Source organism: Cetorhinus maximus, chromosome 25 (assembly GCF_964194155.1).
Source record: "Cetorhinus maximus chromosome 25, sCetMax3.hap1.1, whole genome shotgun sequence".
Lineage (NCBI taxonomy): Eukaryota > Metazoa > Chordata > Chondrichthyes > Lamniformes > Cetorhinidae > Cetorhinus > Cetorhinus maximus.
Window position 1 is genome coordinate 34,716,815 of NC_135903.1, and position 15,704 is coordinate 34,732,518.

The 15,704-nt window shown below is 46.3% G+C and overlaps 1 protein-coding gene across 9 annotated transcripts in view; it reads left to right on the plus strand.

Moving 5' to 3' along the window:
- Positions 1 to 15,156, plus strand: part of tmem98 (transmembrane protein 98) — a 73,475-nt gene extending 58,319 nt beyond the window's left edge. For 8 of the 9 annotated variants that reach the window (XM_078529785.1, XM_078529787.1, XM_078529784.1 and 5 more), the window contains one exon: positions 7,561 to 8,157. In XM_078529785.1, the coding sequence (XP_078385911.1) occupies positions 7,561 to 7,768 (208 nt within the window). In that variant the 3' untranslated portion in view covers positions 7,769 to 8,157. Of the gene's footprint in view, positions 1 to 7,560; positions 8,158 to 8,476 lie in introns of those variants that run through there. The other variant, XR_013573415.1, reaches the window with a different exon arrangement.
- Positions 15,157 to 15,704: the final 548 nt, after the last annotated feature.

Here is a 15,704-nt window from a genome sequence, read left to right on the forward strand (position 1 = left end):
GCTATTGCAGTACAGCTACAACACTGGCATCTACCCAGCAATGTGAAAAATTGCCCAGGTATGTCCTGACCACAAAAAGCAGGACAAATCCAACCCGGCCAATTACTGCCCCATCAGTCTACCCTTGGTTATCATTAAAGTGATGGAATGTGTCATCGACAGTGCTATCAAACGGCATTTACATTGCAATACAAAAACAGAATTACCTGGAAAAACTCAGCAGGTCTGGCAGCATCGGCGGAGAAGAAAAGAGTTGACGTTTCGAGTCCTCATGACCCTTCAGCAGACCCTTCAGCTGTTCTGCTGGAGGGTCATGAGGACTCGAAACGTCAACTCTTTTCTTCTCCGCCGATGCTGCCAGACCTGCTGAGTTTTTCCAGGTAATTCTGTTTTTGTTTTGGATTTCCAGCATCCGCAGTAGTTTTTTGTTTTTACATTGCAATAACCTGCTCACTGACGCTCAGTTTGGGTTCCACCAGGGCAACTCAGCTCCTGACCTCATTACAGCCTTGTTTCAAATGTGGACAAAAGAGCTGAACTCCCGAGGTGAGGTGAGAGTGATTGCCCTTGACATCAAGGTTGCATTTGACTGTTGCATCAAGGAGCCCTAACAAAACTGAGGTCAATGGGAGTCAGGGGGAAACCTCTCTATTGGTTGGAGTAATACCTAGCACAAAGGAAGATGGCTGTGGTTGTTGGAGGTCAATTTTCTCAGTCCTGGTACATGCCTGCAGGAGTTCCTAAGGGTAGAGTCCTAGGCTTAGCCATGTTCAGCTGCTTCGTCAATGACCATCCCTCCATTATAAGGTCAGAAGTGGGGATGTTCGTGGATGATTGCAGAATGTTCAACACCATTTGCAACTTCTCTGAAGCAGCCTAAGCAGCCCATGTCAATATGCAACAAGACCTGGACAATATTCAGGCTTGGGTTGATAATTGGCAAGTAACATTTGTGCCATATAAGTGCCAGGCAATGATCATCTGCAGCAAGAGAGAATCTAACCATCTCCCCATGAAATTCAATGGCATTACCATTGTTGAATCCCCTACTATCAACATCCTGGGGGTTACCATTGATCAGAAACTGAACTGGACTAGCCATATAAATACTGTGGTTACAAGAGCAGGTCAGAGGCTGGGGATTCTTCCCAAAGACTGTCCACCATCTACAAGGCACAAGTCGGGAGTGTGATGGAATGCTCCCCACTTGCCTGGATGAGTGCAGCTCACCACCACCCAGAACAAAGCAGCCCGCCTGATTGGCACCACATCCACCACCTTCAACATCCATTCCCTGCACCACCAATGCACAGTGGCAGTAATTTGCACCATCTACAAGATGCACTGCAGCATCTTGCCAAGGCTCCTTTGACAGCATCTTCCAAACCCATGACCACTACACCTTGAATGATAAGGGCAGCAGACACATGGAACACCACCACCTGCAAATTCCCCTCCAAGCCACACACCATCCTGACTTGGAACTATATCGCCGTTCCTTCACTGTTGCTGGGTCAAAATCCTGGAACTCTCTCTCTAACAGCACTGTGGGTGTACCTACACCACATCAATTGCAGAAGTTCAAGAAAGTGGCTCACCACCACTTTCTCAAGGACAATTAGGAATGGTCAATAAATGCTACCCTGGCCAGCAACAGCCACGCCCCGTGAAGGAATTTTAAAAAGCCCTCAGGCACCACCCCATATCTGAGGAGGATTGGAAGATGATGACCAGTACCTCTACAATTCCTGCCCATACTTCCCTCAGCACTTTCCCATCTGGTCCTAGTGACTTATCAACTTTAACTGGAGCTGGCCTTTCTAATACCTCCTCTTTATCAATTTTAAACCATCCAGTACCTCCTCTTTCACTATGATTTTGGCAGCATCTTCTTCCTTGGTAAAGACAGATGCAAAGTAGTCATTTAGTACCTCAGTCATGCCCTCTGCCTCAATGCATTAATTGCTTTTTGGTTCATAATCAGACCCCCCCCCCACCCCACCCACCAACACTGAACCCTCTTATTTTTTCCATCCCTATCTTTCACAACACCTTGTATTCAGCGAGAGCTAGTACCCAGTCCTATCCCTTTTTGAACAGGTCAGCATTCTCACCACAACATCATATTCTCATGTAGCTACTTGCACCTGCAGTTTACCGACCTTATTTACCATGCTTCGTGCATTTACATAGGAACATAGGAGCAGGAGTAGGCCATTTGGCCCATTGAGCCTGCTCTGCCATTCGAATGGATCGTGGCTAATTAACTACCTCTACACCAACTTACCCTACTATCCTCATATCCCTTTATGTACATGCACTGTAAACCTCACTGTATTTCTCTCTCCCAATCCTTTGTGTGCCATTTTTCCCCTTTCTAATGCTACATACTGTTCCCACCCCCTGCCAATTAATGTAAACCCTTTCCCACTAGCAAGCCACCTAACTAGGACATGTGTCCCACCCCTGTTGAGGTCCAAACCATCTGGAAAGTACATGTTCCACCTCCCCCAGAATTGTTCCTAATTTCCCAGGAAACTAAACCCCTCCCTACTGGACCATTTCTTCAGCTATGCATTTATCTGCACGGTCCTCCTATTTCTATAATCACTAGTGTGTGGCATCGGGAACAATCAGAGATTATTACCTGTGAGGTCATGCTTGCTAGTCTCTTTCCTACGTCCTTAAAATCTGTCTACAGGATCTCACCCCTCTTTCTGTGTCATTGGTACCAATTTTTAAAATTAATTCACGGGAAATGGGCGTCGCTGGCAAGGCAAGCCTTTGTTGCCCATCCCTAATTGCCCTTAAACTGAATGCTTTGCTTGGCCATTTCAGAGTTCAGTTATGAATCAACCACATTGCTGTGGATCTGGAGTTACATGAGGACCAGAGTAGGTATAGACGGCAGATTTCCTTCCCTAAGGGACATTAGTGAATGAGATGGGTTTTTACAACAATCGATGATAGTTTCATGGCCACCATTACTGAAGCTAGCTTTCAATTCCAGATTTTTTATCTATGGACCACACCCTTCCCCTCCTCAGACTGCTTTACAGCTACACAGTAACATCTTTCACCGGTGCACCAAGGAGACAGCGTATCATCCTGGAATCACCTCTGCAGCCGCGGAAACAAAGGGCAGAATTTTCTGCCTGTCGGGCGGGTGGGCCCGACCCAATCTCCGGCGGGCGGGGAGCCGATCCCCACCGGAGAAGCGGGCCCTACTGCCATCTTATGTGGGTGGGCAAATTAAGGCCCACCCAGCGTGATGCCCGGTGCACTTCCTGTGCGGGCGGAGGGGGGATTTCCCCAAATGCTAAAGTGCGCTCTTTCGCGCATGTGCACATCTCCCTGGGGCTAAGTGCTGCCTCAGGGAGATCACTTACACTTGTTTAAACATTAAAAATAGAAAAATAAAAAAATCCTTAACATGTCCCCCTCATGTGACGATGTCACACGAGTTGGACATGTTAATAAATTTAACTAAAACTTTATTAAAGTTTTTTAAACCCTACATGAAACCTCATCCTGCCTGTGGATGAGGTTTCATGTTTTTTCTATTGCCCGCCGGGGCTCCTGGCCTGCCCGCCGACCTTAAGGTTGGACGGGCAGGTCCTTTAGTTGTTTTAATTATCCTGTCAATGGCTTCAGTTGGCCATTGACAGGTCGGTGGGTGCACAGCTGATTTTGCTGTCCGCCCGCCTTCCTGAAAATTTAAATGGTGCGGGATGATGCCAAGGGTTCCTCCCAACATCATCCCGCGTCATTTTGCGCGTTGGCGAGTGGGCCCGGCCTCCTGCTTGCTGATGGCAAAATTCAGCCCAAAGTTTCTGCTCATCTAACTATAGAATCCCCTATTACATGTTGCTTTTCCCATTCCTCTTACCCCCATCCCACACAGCTGTGCCGGGTAAAGGCAAAATGAGGGGGTACATAAAGGGATATTTAGCAGAGTACAGGAGTCACCATGGCACTGTCACTGAGGTGGGCGTATGCTAGCACAGAGTCAGAAATGGTACAGCCATGGGGACAGTTTGTAACATGCCACAAAAACATCATTGTGCATTTATATAGCACCATTAACAGAATGAAACATCTCTTAGAAGCACCAAACACAATTTGGCACCAAACCACATAAGGAGCTATTAGAATCGATGATCAAAAACTTGATCAAACTGGTAGGTTTTAGGGAGTGTGCTTAAAGAGGAGAGGTACAGAGGCAGAGTGGTTTATGGAGGAAATTCCAGAGTTTAGAACCTGAAGCAACTGAAGACACGTCTGCCAATGCTGGAGCATTCAAACCCCAGAAATGAAAGCACGCAGAGGTCTTGGAGAGTTTTAGGGATGGAGGAGGTTAGAGAGGTAAGGAGGAATAAAGACTCATGAAATAATTTAAAAACATGGATGAGAATAAAAAAAAATCAAGGGGGTTGTTTTGTCACAGAGCCAGGATTGACGCTGTGTTTTTTAATTCATTGGTAGGGATGTGAGCGTCGTTAGCAAGGCCAATAGTTATTGCCCATCCCTAATTAATTGCCCTTGGGAAGGTGGTGGTGAGCCGCCTTCTTGAGCCACTGCAGTCCACGTGGTGTAGGTACACCCACAGTGCTGTTAGGAAGAGAGTTCTAGGATTTTGACGCAGTGACAGTGAAGGAACGGTGATTTAGTTCCAGGTCATGGGGAAGGGATGACAATGGTATAGATTTGTGTGGATTAAGACAATTACGTTGGTTGGAGTCAGTGATATCTTGACACAAACAGCTTTAATGTGAAACTAATTCTAATGAGACTGTGGTGAATAGATAGGAACAGTAATGATAAACGGAAAAGCTGAAAACTATGCCCGGAATTTTCCGTCCCATCCCGCGGGCGGGATCTTCTGGTCCCACCAAAGTCAGTGGATTTTTGAACAGCTTGACGCATCTGCCATGATCGGACCCACTGCACCGGGCCCGAAAATCCAGGCTATTTGTGTAAGAAATCTAACAAAATAAACCCCCTGTCTGCAAAACAAAAGGAATGTTTCACTGAACAGGAACTGATTACTCAATTACTTCTCTCTGACGTTGCTGCTGCTTCTTGTGAGGATTCGATTGTGTAAATTAAAATGAAGCAGGTATGTGGTAATGATCCATAAACGTGCAGCGGGTTAAAGCTCAGGCAGCAGTAAATAAACTGCAATACCTAAGAACGACCTGCGTGATCAAGGTTCAAAGGTCAGTTGGTGTTAAAGCTTCAGGGGAGAATTTATAGGAATGAACCACATAACCCACAAGAATTTGGAGCCTGATGGTATTGATGGTCTGATATATGACAACAGCTATAGGGAGTGTTAGAGTTCCAGTCGACTATCATTTATTGTTAAGGAGTTCAGTTCTCTGTCCTGTGAGCTCCTATTTTTAAATTAACAAATCCAGGTGGTGCCTTAATGGGAGGGAGGGAGGGAGAGTCAATGATTTAAACTCCTCTGGGCTAATTTTGCATGTCTCCTGACATACCTCTGTAGCCGAGCCCTTTGTGCAAGTGTTGCCTGTATTTTTCTCTCACAGAGGCCTTGGAAAAGTTCTCCAGCTCAAATTTGTCCTTCCACAAGCAAAATAAAAATAGGAGAAGAAAACAACAGAATTAAATTGAAAAATAAATGACCTGTTGCCCTTAAAGTTGATTCCATCACTAACACATTACCAGATCTAATTAAACTTTAAGGCACCTTTGCATTGGTCCAAGGAGTTCCTGAGGGGTGCGGAAAGGGGAATCTGCAATTCCCCTATAAAGTGTTGGTGTTCCTGAGGACCATCTACTGGAAATCAGAGACTTATAATCCTCAGCAGTAAAAGTGAAGGATGCAGGTCCACACTTTTGCTTATTAATAGAGGCCAAAACCACAGCTTCTAACCCCTAGCACCACTGGATTTGCAGCTAACACTAAGGCCTGAATTTTACCTTCGGTGTGCAGGCGCACGCCCGAGGTCACACTCGCGCGATATTTTGTTCGGCAGGCGTGCACCGGAATCAGCTGCGCTTCCGCCGATAATTGAAAGGTTGACGGGCGGACGAAAAGGCCAAGCGGCCTTTACATTTTTTTAGGAAACCTCATCCACGAGCGGGATGAGGTTTCCTAAAGCTAACACTAATTAAATAAAACCTTTATTTTGAAAATAAAAACATGTCCCATCTAATGTGACACAGTCACATGAGGGGGACATGTTTCATTAAATTTTTAATGTCTTTATTTTTTTTTAAAAAGCGCGTCAGTCTCCCTGAGGCAGCTCCGTGACTCAGGGAGATTGAATCGCTCTTTCGCACACATGGCGCAAACTGCGTGTTAGACCCGACTCTGTCTGCTCCCCCCCGCCCGCACAGGTACGCTCAGCGCTACCGCTCGCCATCCACGCAGGGCAGGCCTTAATTGGCCCACCCAGGTGACATCACAGTGCGGAGCCAATCGCGGGTGGCGGTCAGCTCCCTGCCCGCAACTACCAAGCCCACCCGATACGGGTAAAATTCAGGCTTAAGTGATCTGACTATTTCTTTTCCTAATGTAAACACTCCTTCCAACAGTTCGATAGAGACTCACGATTTCATGCTCCAGTTTGCAATAAACCTTTTCTCACCGCTGACTAAGTGAGAATCGGAAATTAGAATTGTGCAAATCTGCTATACCAGTGCAGTACTTTATATAGGCTAATGAATGCTAATGTATGCTAATAATTATAGTGAAGATGACATCATCCACTTTTACAGGGACAAAACCAGAGTCAAAATGGAGACTGAAAACAACCTGTTTTCCAGAATTGAACTGTTGGTTTTGTAAAATTTGAGGATGGCTCCTTTGATGGGTCACTGGAGCTATACAGACCAGGTTGATCTCAAACCTTAGCTAAATTGGTTGATCTTAATTACTGTGACAGAGGACCTCAGAAAACCTGGGTTAGGAAGGGAAAATCGGAAAAGCATTCTGCTCCTGCCTGCTATCCAACTATGGTCTGAGCGGTGAGCACAAGCTCCACACTTAGGCTTCCCCTGCTAGGATAGTTTCCAAATGAAACATTCAGACTCGTATATGTGAAATGGCTACTTGGACGTGTGAGGCGTCTGTGGAACTAAAACTTTCTCGGGGAATTGTTGCCTTCAAGGAAGAAGAGAAAAAAATTGTCAGCAAGGGGGGAGCATTAAAAAAGATGCTTCCCCTTGGACTATGTGGCCCAATCAAAGGGAAAAATACATGCATTAATTTCCTTAATTTCAGGAAAGAAATCTCTAGAATTTAGAGAATATTAGACATCAGAAGCTACATTGATAACTTCTCCCAAAGGCCCAACACACACCAAGGAGGCTTCACACATTCCTCCTTGCTACCCAGAGATACCATTAATGGTAAACCCAGCTTTAGGCTCGAGGGGCCGAATGGCCTACTTCTGCTCCTATTTTGTATGTTCATATATTGAGCAGAAGCCCAAACATAGAACGTATAATCATTGCAGTCTTTGTTTTCATTCATATTTCGCTGAAGAGTTTCCTTTCTGATGTGTGACAATGCTTTTCCATTTCTTGCAGAACCACTGCCCTCCTACTCTCTGTCAGCCATCTTGTATTGGTTACCAGGAATGCATGTCACATGACTGGAAGCCTCGATTGGATTGACCAGTCCCTCTCCTCAGCTGAGGAGCACATGTTAGTGCTGAGGGAGGCAGCTCTGGCGAGTGAACCTGAGAGGAACCTCATGGGGTGTGAGAACTTCTGTCAGGAACAATCTTCAATTTAGCCCCTGGGGCCTGACTGGTGATGGAACAGGCAAAGGCCTTGACTTGCCCAATTTGAACAGCTCAGTTTCAACTTAAACCTTTTCTGTCCACAGTAGCACAGTGTAATCAACCTGTGAAGTGATACCTTAAAATTAATTGAGGACTGGGCTTCACTGTTCAAATAATTTTTGGACATCAAAGGTCAGATATTAATGTCAATCATAGTCTCGAAATCTGCTTGATTGTTCACCTAATGTTTACAGTAAACACTTTAACAACAGCGTGGTTGCATGTTAAATATTCATGTGCCCCCGTCTGCTGCTTTTTTTTAACTTCACTATTTATCAGCTCTTTATCTACAGAAAATTTCATTGGCCAAGTTCTAGCAAATCCCATGTTTGATCTTTCTTTAACAAAAAAATAAAAAATACCTGGAAAAACTCAGCAGGTCTGGCAGCATCTGCGGAGAAGAGTACAGTTGACATTTCAAGTCCTCATGACCCTTCAACAGAACTAAGTAAAAATAGGAGAGGGGTGAAATATAAGCTGGTTTAAGGTGGGGGTGTGGGGGAGAAGGGAACCAGCTTATATTTCACCCCTCTCCTATTTTTACTTAGTTCTGTTGAAGGGTCATGAGGACTCGAAATGTCAACTGTACTCTTCTCCGCCGATGCTGCCAGACCTGCTGAGTTTTTCCAGGTTTTTTTTTGTTTGTTTTGGATTTCCAGCATCCGCAGTTTTTTGTTTTGATCTTTCTTTAACTTGATGTGCTTGAAAGTTTGAGTCGCGAACCTAAAGAAATGATAAATTGAGGAAAAGCAGCCCTGCCCTTAACACACAATGAGTGTAACTGAGGTTCATTCTTATCTGCCAGGAAAAGGTTGCTTTTAAACATAATTAATTATTAACTATCTGATTTTCTCTGCCATAGTGAAAATAGAGTTGATGTAGAATTTACGTAATGCATCAGACATCTCTTAGGCTGCTTCAAAATCAGCTAAAGACTTTAGTGATATTGGAAATTTTTGTAGACATGACTATTACTGATATGTCTATCGAAAGCTGTTTGTGTTGAAATTGTGCCATAGAACGAGCGTGGTCAAATGAAGAGTCATTACTATTTTAGCAAAGGTATTAACCTGTTTTATTAAAGCAGGTTGGCAGCTTTAAGGTATCAGAGTAAGGAAGCTCACTGGACCAGGTTTGTCACTAACATTACACAGTGTGATTTAATCCAATTAAATTTTCAGGGTAAATTGTGCAAGGCTTACCAGAAAATCAAAGGCACTTCAAATTAAGCATACTTCCCTGATCCAAGCTGAGCAAATCTCCGATCTGTACTCCTCAGAACCAGCGCTCCGTGCCCAAACTCATGTTGCGCAATTAATCTTACGTTGTGAGAAAGAGGCAGGACTATTTGATCGAAATAATGCCTCATCAAGGATGTAGCCTTGATCGTATCATTGTCAAATTTGTAAGCAGGTTTTTCTTTATTTAAAGTGAGTGTAGGACCATGAGCATAACAGGGGATTGTGAAAAATGTTATGTTTTTTATTTGGAAAGTCCCAGTAACAGAGACCACCGCCTGATGTGTGCAGATACCAACTTGGTACTTAAAGCAGTCAGGCTGCCGATTTGAGTGAAGCAAGGCCCAGTGACTATATCTAATTGGTGTGCCTATTCTAATCATTCCAACTGCTGATGGATCTGTTGCTACTTATTGGCTCTTGTTCCAATTTGTGTGCCAGGTACAGTGTTCAGAGTGAAGCTTATGCCTATTTCCTGATCATGTGACACCCCTTCCCAATAGAGTTGCTCCTGTTTGGCAAATGAACTCTTAAAGAGAGAATCGTCCTTGGGCCTCTATCTAGAGTAAAAGTTGCTGATTTTGACATTCCATTTGTATTTTTAATATTTTATTTAAGTCACAGCTAGAAACAATAATGTTACCGTGGGAATGGGGTGGCGGTGTCTAAACTGGGCCATCTGCAGCCTCTAAGCCCTGGCAATGTGGTCACTGAGGCTCCAGCACCCTAACCCTGTTTACACTGACATTTCTCATTGGACTTAACATTGAGTTCAACAACCTCAGATCATAAACTCGGTCCTCCATTTTGATTTTTTCCCACACTTTTCTCCCGCCCAGGCCAGTCTGTAAATTGTTCTCATGTTTTACTTTCAGAAAGTGCTGACCCTTGTTCTGCTATTAACACATTCTGCTATTTAACTTGTGTGCTACCATTAACACCCGCCTTAGTCTATAACACTAACATTATCACTCCCTTTGTCTCGTGTCCATGACATCTTTGTCATTTAATCTCTTCTGATCTCCAACCTATCCCTGACTTTCTATTTTGCTCCACCTGCTCCACCAACCCTCCCCCGCCCCTTTTTCAACAGTATAAAACCCATCATGTTTCTACCTCTCTTCAGCTCTGAAAAAGAGTTACATGGACTCGCAATATTAATCCTGGCCTGAATTTTACATGTTGAAAGCGGGCGCCCACCGACAATTAAAGGGCCAATTAAACCAATTGTGAACCCTATAGATGGCAATTTTACATTGCCTGTGTAATTTTGCGCTCGTTACGCGGGTATAATGGGCAGCACGTTTTCATCAAGTTGTCATGCAAGGGTGGGTAAAAAGCCATCCGGAGCACAAGAGCTTTCAGTTTAGTTGAGAGTTTGCTGGTGTCGTAGTTCAGAGCTTTGAGAGATTATCTGTTGATTGTTGTTGCTTTCTAAGCCTGTCTGGTTTTCTTTGAGGACTTCATATTTTTTTGGCAGCTTTGTCTGAAGATTGCAGCAGATTGTTGCAAGGCAGAGTGCCTTGTGCATTTCATCTAATGGGGATAGTATACTTAGCTGAAGAGGAAGAGAGGTGTAGGAGGGAGGGGAGGCCAGGTGAGCACAGGCAGTGTCCCAGGGAGAGACCTTTGGGAGGAGAGGCACTGGCACAGTGTGTGCCGGGCCGACAGTGCAAGTGGGAACGCCACCACCTGGAGGCTTCCCTCCAAGCCACACGCCATCCTGACTTGGAAATATATCACTGTCCCTTTGTGTCACTGGGACAAAATCCTCAAACTCCCTCCCTAACAGCAGTGTGGGTGTACCTACACCACATGGACTGCAGCGGTTCAAGAAGGCAGCTCACCACCACCTTCTCAAGAACAACTAGGGATGGGCAATAAATGCTGGCCCAGCCAGCGAAGCCCACTTCCCGTGAATGAATTAAAAAAAGACACAGAAGAGGTCCATTGGAGATGCCACTACCCCGCAGCCAGAGTGTACAGGCAGTGGTCTGACTACCTCAACATGTCCGAGGTTCAGTGCCGAAGGAGGCTCTGCCTCTGTAGGGACACTGTCACCACCATATACCAGATGATTGGGCCAGAAATTGCCTCCAGTTGCATATGTGGACACCATATTCCAGTGGTTGTGAAGGTCACAGTGGCCCTCAACCTCTACACCACAGGTTCTTTCCGGGGGTCAGTGGGGGATCTGTGTGGTGTGTTGCAATCTGCTGGCCACAGTTGCATCTAGCTGGTTACTGGTGCTCTCTTGAGATGGGTCATGCCATTTATCCTACCAGATGGACGAGGTGAGCCTGGCTGAGAGAGCCGGAAGCTTTGTGGCGATTACAGGCTTCCCCCAAATTCAGGGTGCCATCGACTGCAGTCATGTGGCCATCAAGGCGCTTGCAGGTGACCCAGCAGCCTTTGTGAACCGGAAGGGGTTCCACTCAATGAACATTCAGATTGTCTGCGACCATATAACACAGATCTTGCAAGTCCCAGGCCATTACCCTGGCAGCTCACATGATGCCTACATCCTGCTACACTTACAGGTGCCAAGGTTCTTCGTGGCTCCTGCTCGGTTGGATGGATGGCTCCTGAGTGACCCCTTGAAAAGGTGGCTCATGACCCTACTCCGGCACCCAAGGACAGAGGCAGAGGAGAGGTACAACAGGAGTCACACCTCCACAAGGACAGTGATTGAGAGGACCATTGGTCTGCTGAAGATGCGGTTCAGACGTCTGGATTGATCAGGGGAGCACTGCAGTGGCCTCCAGAGTCCGTCTCGCTTATAGTTGTCGTGTGATGCGCTATGCACAATCTGGCCCTGGCAAGTGGGGAACCACTGGAGGATAAGGATAGTGAGGCAGCTCCATAGGACGCAGAGGCTGACTCAAGTGATGGAACTGATGAGGAGCGGTGGAGGCACAGGGTGAAGACATGGAGGCAGACATGAGGAACCTTCAGGGAGACAGGGACACCAGGGAGGCTTTGATTCTACGTACGTTCAGCTAGGCTGCCAAGGTATTACTTCGAGCTCATGCCAAGGGCACCGCCTTCTTACCTGTTGTGATGAGCCAAACCTATGACCCCAAAGTCAATTCATAACCTCGGTAATAAAGTTTCCAGCCCCTGTTGTCCATCATAAGCCACTGCCATGGCCTGCACCTATGAAAAACATCAAGCATACTCAGGCCATTAAAACAAAATCAATAAGAAAAAAGGAAAATAACATCATGTGGTCTTAACATTCACACCAAAAAAATACAAAACACTGATGAAGTGAAATAATCTCATCTGTGAAAACCCTCTCTTGTGCTCACGGTACCTTAAGCTTATGTTAGTGAGTGCCATGTCTTGGTGCCCCCACCTCGCTGGCACTGGCATTGGAGGCAGCCTGCCGACTCTGCTGTCCTGTTTGCCCTGATGACCTTGGTGGTCGTCCTCTGGCTGGCGGAGCCTGAACGGCTGCCGTCTGGGAGAGTTCACCCAGGCCCATGCCTGGGTACTCGTCAGTCATCGCGGCCTGATTGGATGCCACAATCACTGGCAGAAGGGCAGAGGAGCTGCTGCCATCACCTGGAGTGCCCTGAGAGGAGCCCGCAGAGATGACAGGAAGCTTGTCCAACAGTCTCAGGTTGGTTTTGGTTTTTCTGCTTGCCAATGATGGACCGGCACCTAGCAGAGAGACTAGGTGCCTCATCCATCCCTCACACTGGCAGTGACATCCTGAGGTCGTTGCCAGTGCGGTGGCTTGCAGGTCCAAGTGCAACCCCAGGAACCCCTGAGTCTGCTCCTGGGATTGCCTCGCCCTGAAAGTTACCACTCTCTCAATGGAGGAGGCTGTGTCCTCGGAGCTCACCCTGAGCACTCTCTGCCTCTGCTAGCTCCTCATGTAAGTGTCACATGACCTCCCCACTGTGCTCTACCATCTGAGCTGACGATATAATGCCCACATGCTTGTATCTGCACTTCTGCCTGGCTCCGAAAGAGGATGTGACATGGGTGGATCTGCCTGGGGGTCCTCCTCAGGTGTTATATGGGGGTCCTCTCGGTCTCTGCGGCCTCTGGATGATGGTTCATTGAGGGAGGGAGACAACATGTCAGTGCTGTCAATCTTCACATATTCAATGTGCATGCAATGACGGCTTACTGACACCATGAATGACTGCCTGACAGAAGCATTATGATCAGACTATCAATTGCATCTCTTCCTTTGAAATTCACATTTGAGATGAGAGAACCCTACGTCTATTGTGCTTTCAGCCAGTCTTGCACCTGCCCATTGGACTCTTACCTTCACTGAGACCACACCCTCTCCACGATCTCTGGACCTTGCTCCAGGCTTGCATTCTAACTCCAGAGTGTCCAACTCAAACTTTGTCAAAATGAGCAGGTTGGCCACCCTACAACCCACTCTTCTTCGCTCAAAGAGTGTTATGGTTTCTCTTCTCCTGAACGGGCAGATGAGATATCATTAGTGCAACTTCTACATGCAGCACCATACCAGCCTGGCCAATCCCCACCAACCCCCTCGCCCGAGAAGCAGGTTGAGGTGCACATCCAATTAACACACCTCACCCTTCAATGCACCTGAGTCAAGTGGGCAGATCTGCCAGCCTTGGCTGGTGCACGTTGAGGTGCCATTTGGCACACACTGTCTAACACCTGCGAGTGCCAGTGGACGGCCACTCCTTAGCACATCCACACCCAGCTCCATGCTAAGTCAGTACTCACCCTTGCAGAGTGAAGAAGACCATTGAACCCTTTGCAGCACCGTATCCAGGTGCGGTGCACCACAGCATGCCCGCTTACCTGGGCTGCCAGCTGCGTCCATGCCTTCCTTGTGAGGTGCGGTGGGCTCCTCTTGCCATCCCACGGACATCAGGACATCACGCCTGGCACTGACTTCTTCCATGAGAATGCGTAGGCACTCGACCAAGAACCAAGGGTCAGAGTGCCCACCAGCATTGCCCTCCCACCTGGCATGCCCAGCAGGTGCTGAAGTCATTGCTATATTGCAGACTGAAGTTTAATGAATGGTAACCTCCCTCTGTGTCCCCCAGTAGCCTTCAAGGAGCTGCATTTGAAATCCCCCCCCAGCTGGAGTCCCATTGTACCTGATGTCTGACATGCTCACACCCCTACCTGGACCGTTGAACCTATTAATTGTTGCATTTCGTGCTTGACGAGCCTTAATTGCCCATCCAGCGTGAAATCGCATTTGTTTCTAAGATATCAGGTGGAAGCGGGTTTCACATCCACTTCTGGTCCTGCTGATTGTGTGGAAAAAATCCTGGCCTCTGTTTCTCTCTCCACAGACGCTGCCAGACCTGCTGAGATTTTGCAGCATTTCCTCTTTTTATTTCAGAGTTCCAGCATCTGCAGCATTTTGCTTTTATTTCTCATTTGTTTGTTCGTTTCAAAGTTGCGAGTTGATGGCTTTGGAAAGAGCTATTCTTCGTACAGCTGCCGCATTGGTAGACAAATCCTAAATCAGAACACCAGGACTTTTTATTTTTAATTCTTTCTTGGGATGTAGGCATTGTTGGCTAGGCCAGCATTTATTGCCCATCCCTCATTGCCCTTGAGAAGGTGGTGGAGAGCCGCCTTCTTGAGCCACTGCAGCCCATGTGGTGAAGGCACTCCCAAAATGTTATTCGGTCGGGAGTTCCAGGATTACAACCCAGCCACAACTGAGGAATGTCAAGTTTTGTCAAAGTCAAGGCTGTATGTGACTGGAGGTGGGTAGTGCCCCCAAGCACCTGCTGCCCTTTCCCATAAAGGTGGTGGAGGTGCCCGTTGCAGCAACAGTCCCCTGGAATGAATGTACGTTTAAGCCAATAGATATCCATAATAGTGTCGAGTATTTCGACATCTAGTCTCAACAATGCTGGTCTCAGCAACTTGAAACATAATCAAATTAAACGGAGGCAGAGATTAAACTTTACATATGGTCTCAGCCCCGAAAGGCAAAAAACCTGGACATTCTTGTCTCGGGAGCTGAACAGGTCCTTCAGCAGGATGACAGTGCCTCTTAGGAACATACAATGATGGACTGGAATCCTGGAATATTCCTGAACAGAAGTTAAAAGGAAAGCACGTTCTGGAAATATGCAACAGTTTGATCAGCAACTGAAAGGGAATTTAGCAGTTCAGGTGCAGCATCTTTCTCCTTTTAGCTGCTGATTGATCCACGTTGCATTATTTCTTTTGATTCCAGTAGTGAACAGGATAATGATAATAGTCAGAGGCTCTGTCACAGAGCCAAAGCCAGATTGTTCTTTCATGGCTTTTGACTTGCACAAACTCCCCATCACACAATAGCTACAGCGTTGTAAACACTTTAAATGTGATGTAACTGCAGAACATTTTGGCAGCGTGATAGTGATGCAGAGATTAGGATTTGGTCTCCAGAGAATGAATCCAAATCCCACAATGATAGTTTGAGAATCTGAACTTGGTTCAAAAACTTAATTTTTAAAATCGAGCAATAAAAAAGGCTGGTATCAGTAAAAGTAACCATGAAGCTGTGAGTTTGCGCTAAAAACCCAATTGCCCTTTGGGGAAGGAAATAATTTGTTCTTACTCCAGTTGGCCTATATCTGACTCTAGTCCAACACTATTGTGGTTGACTTTTAACTGCCCTCTGAAATGGCCT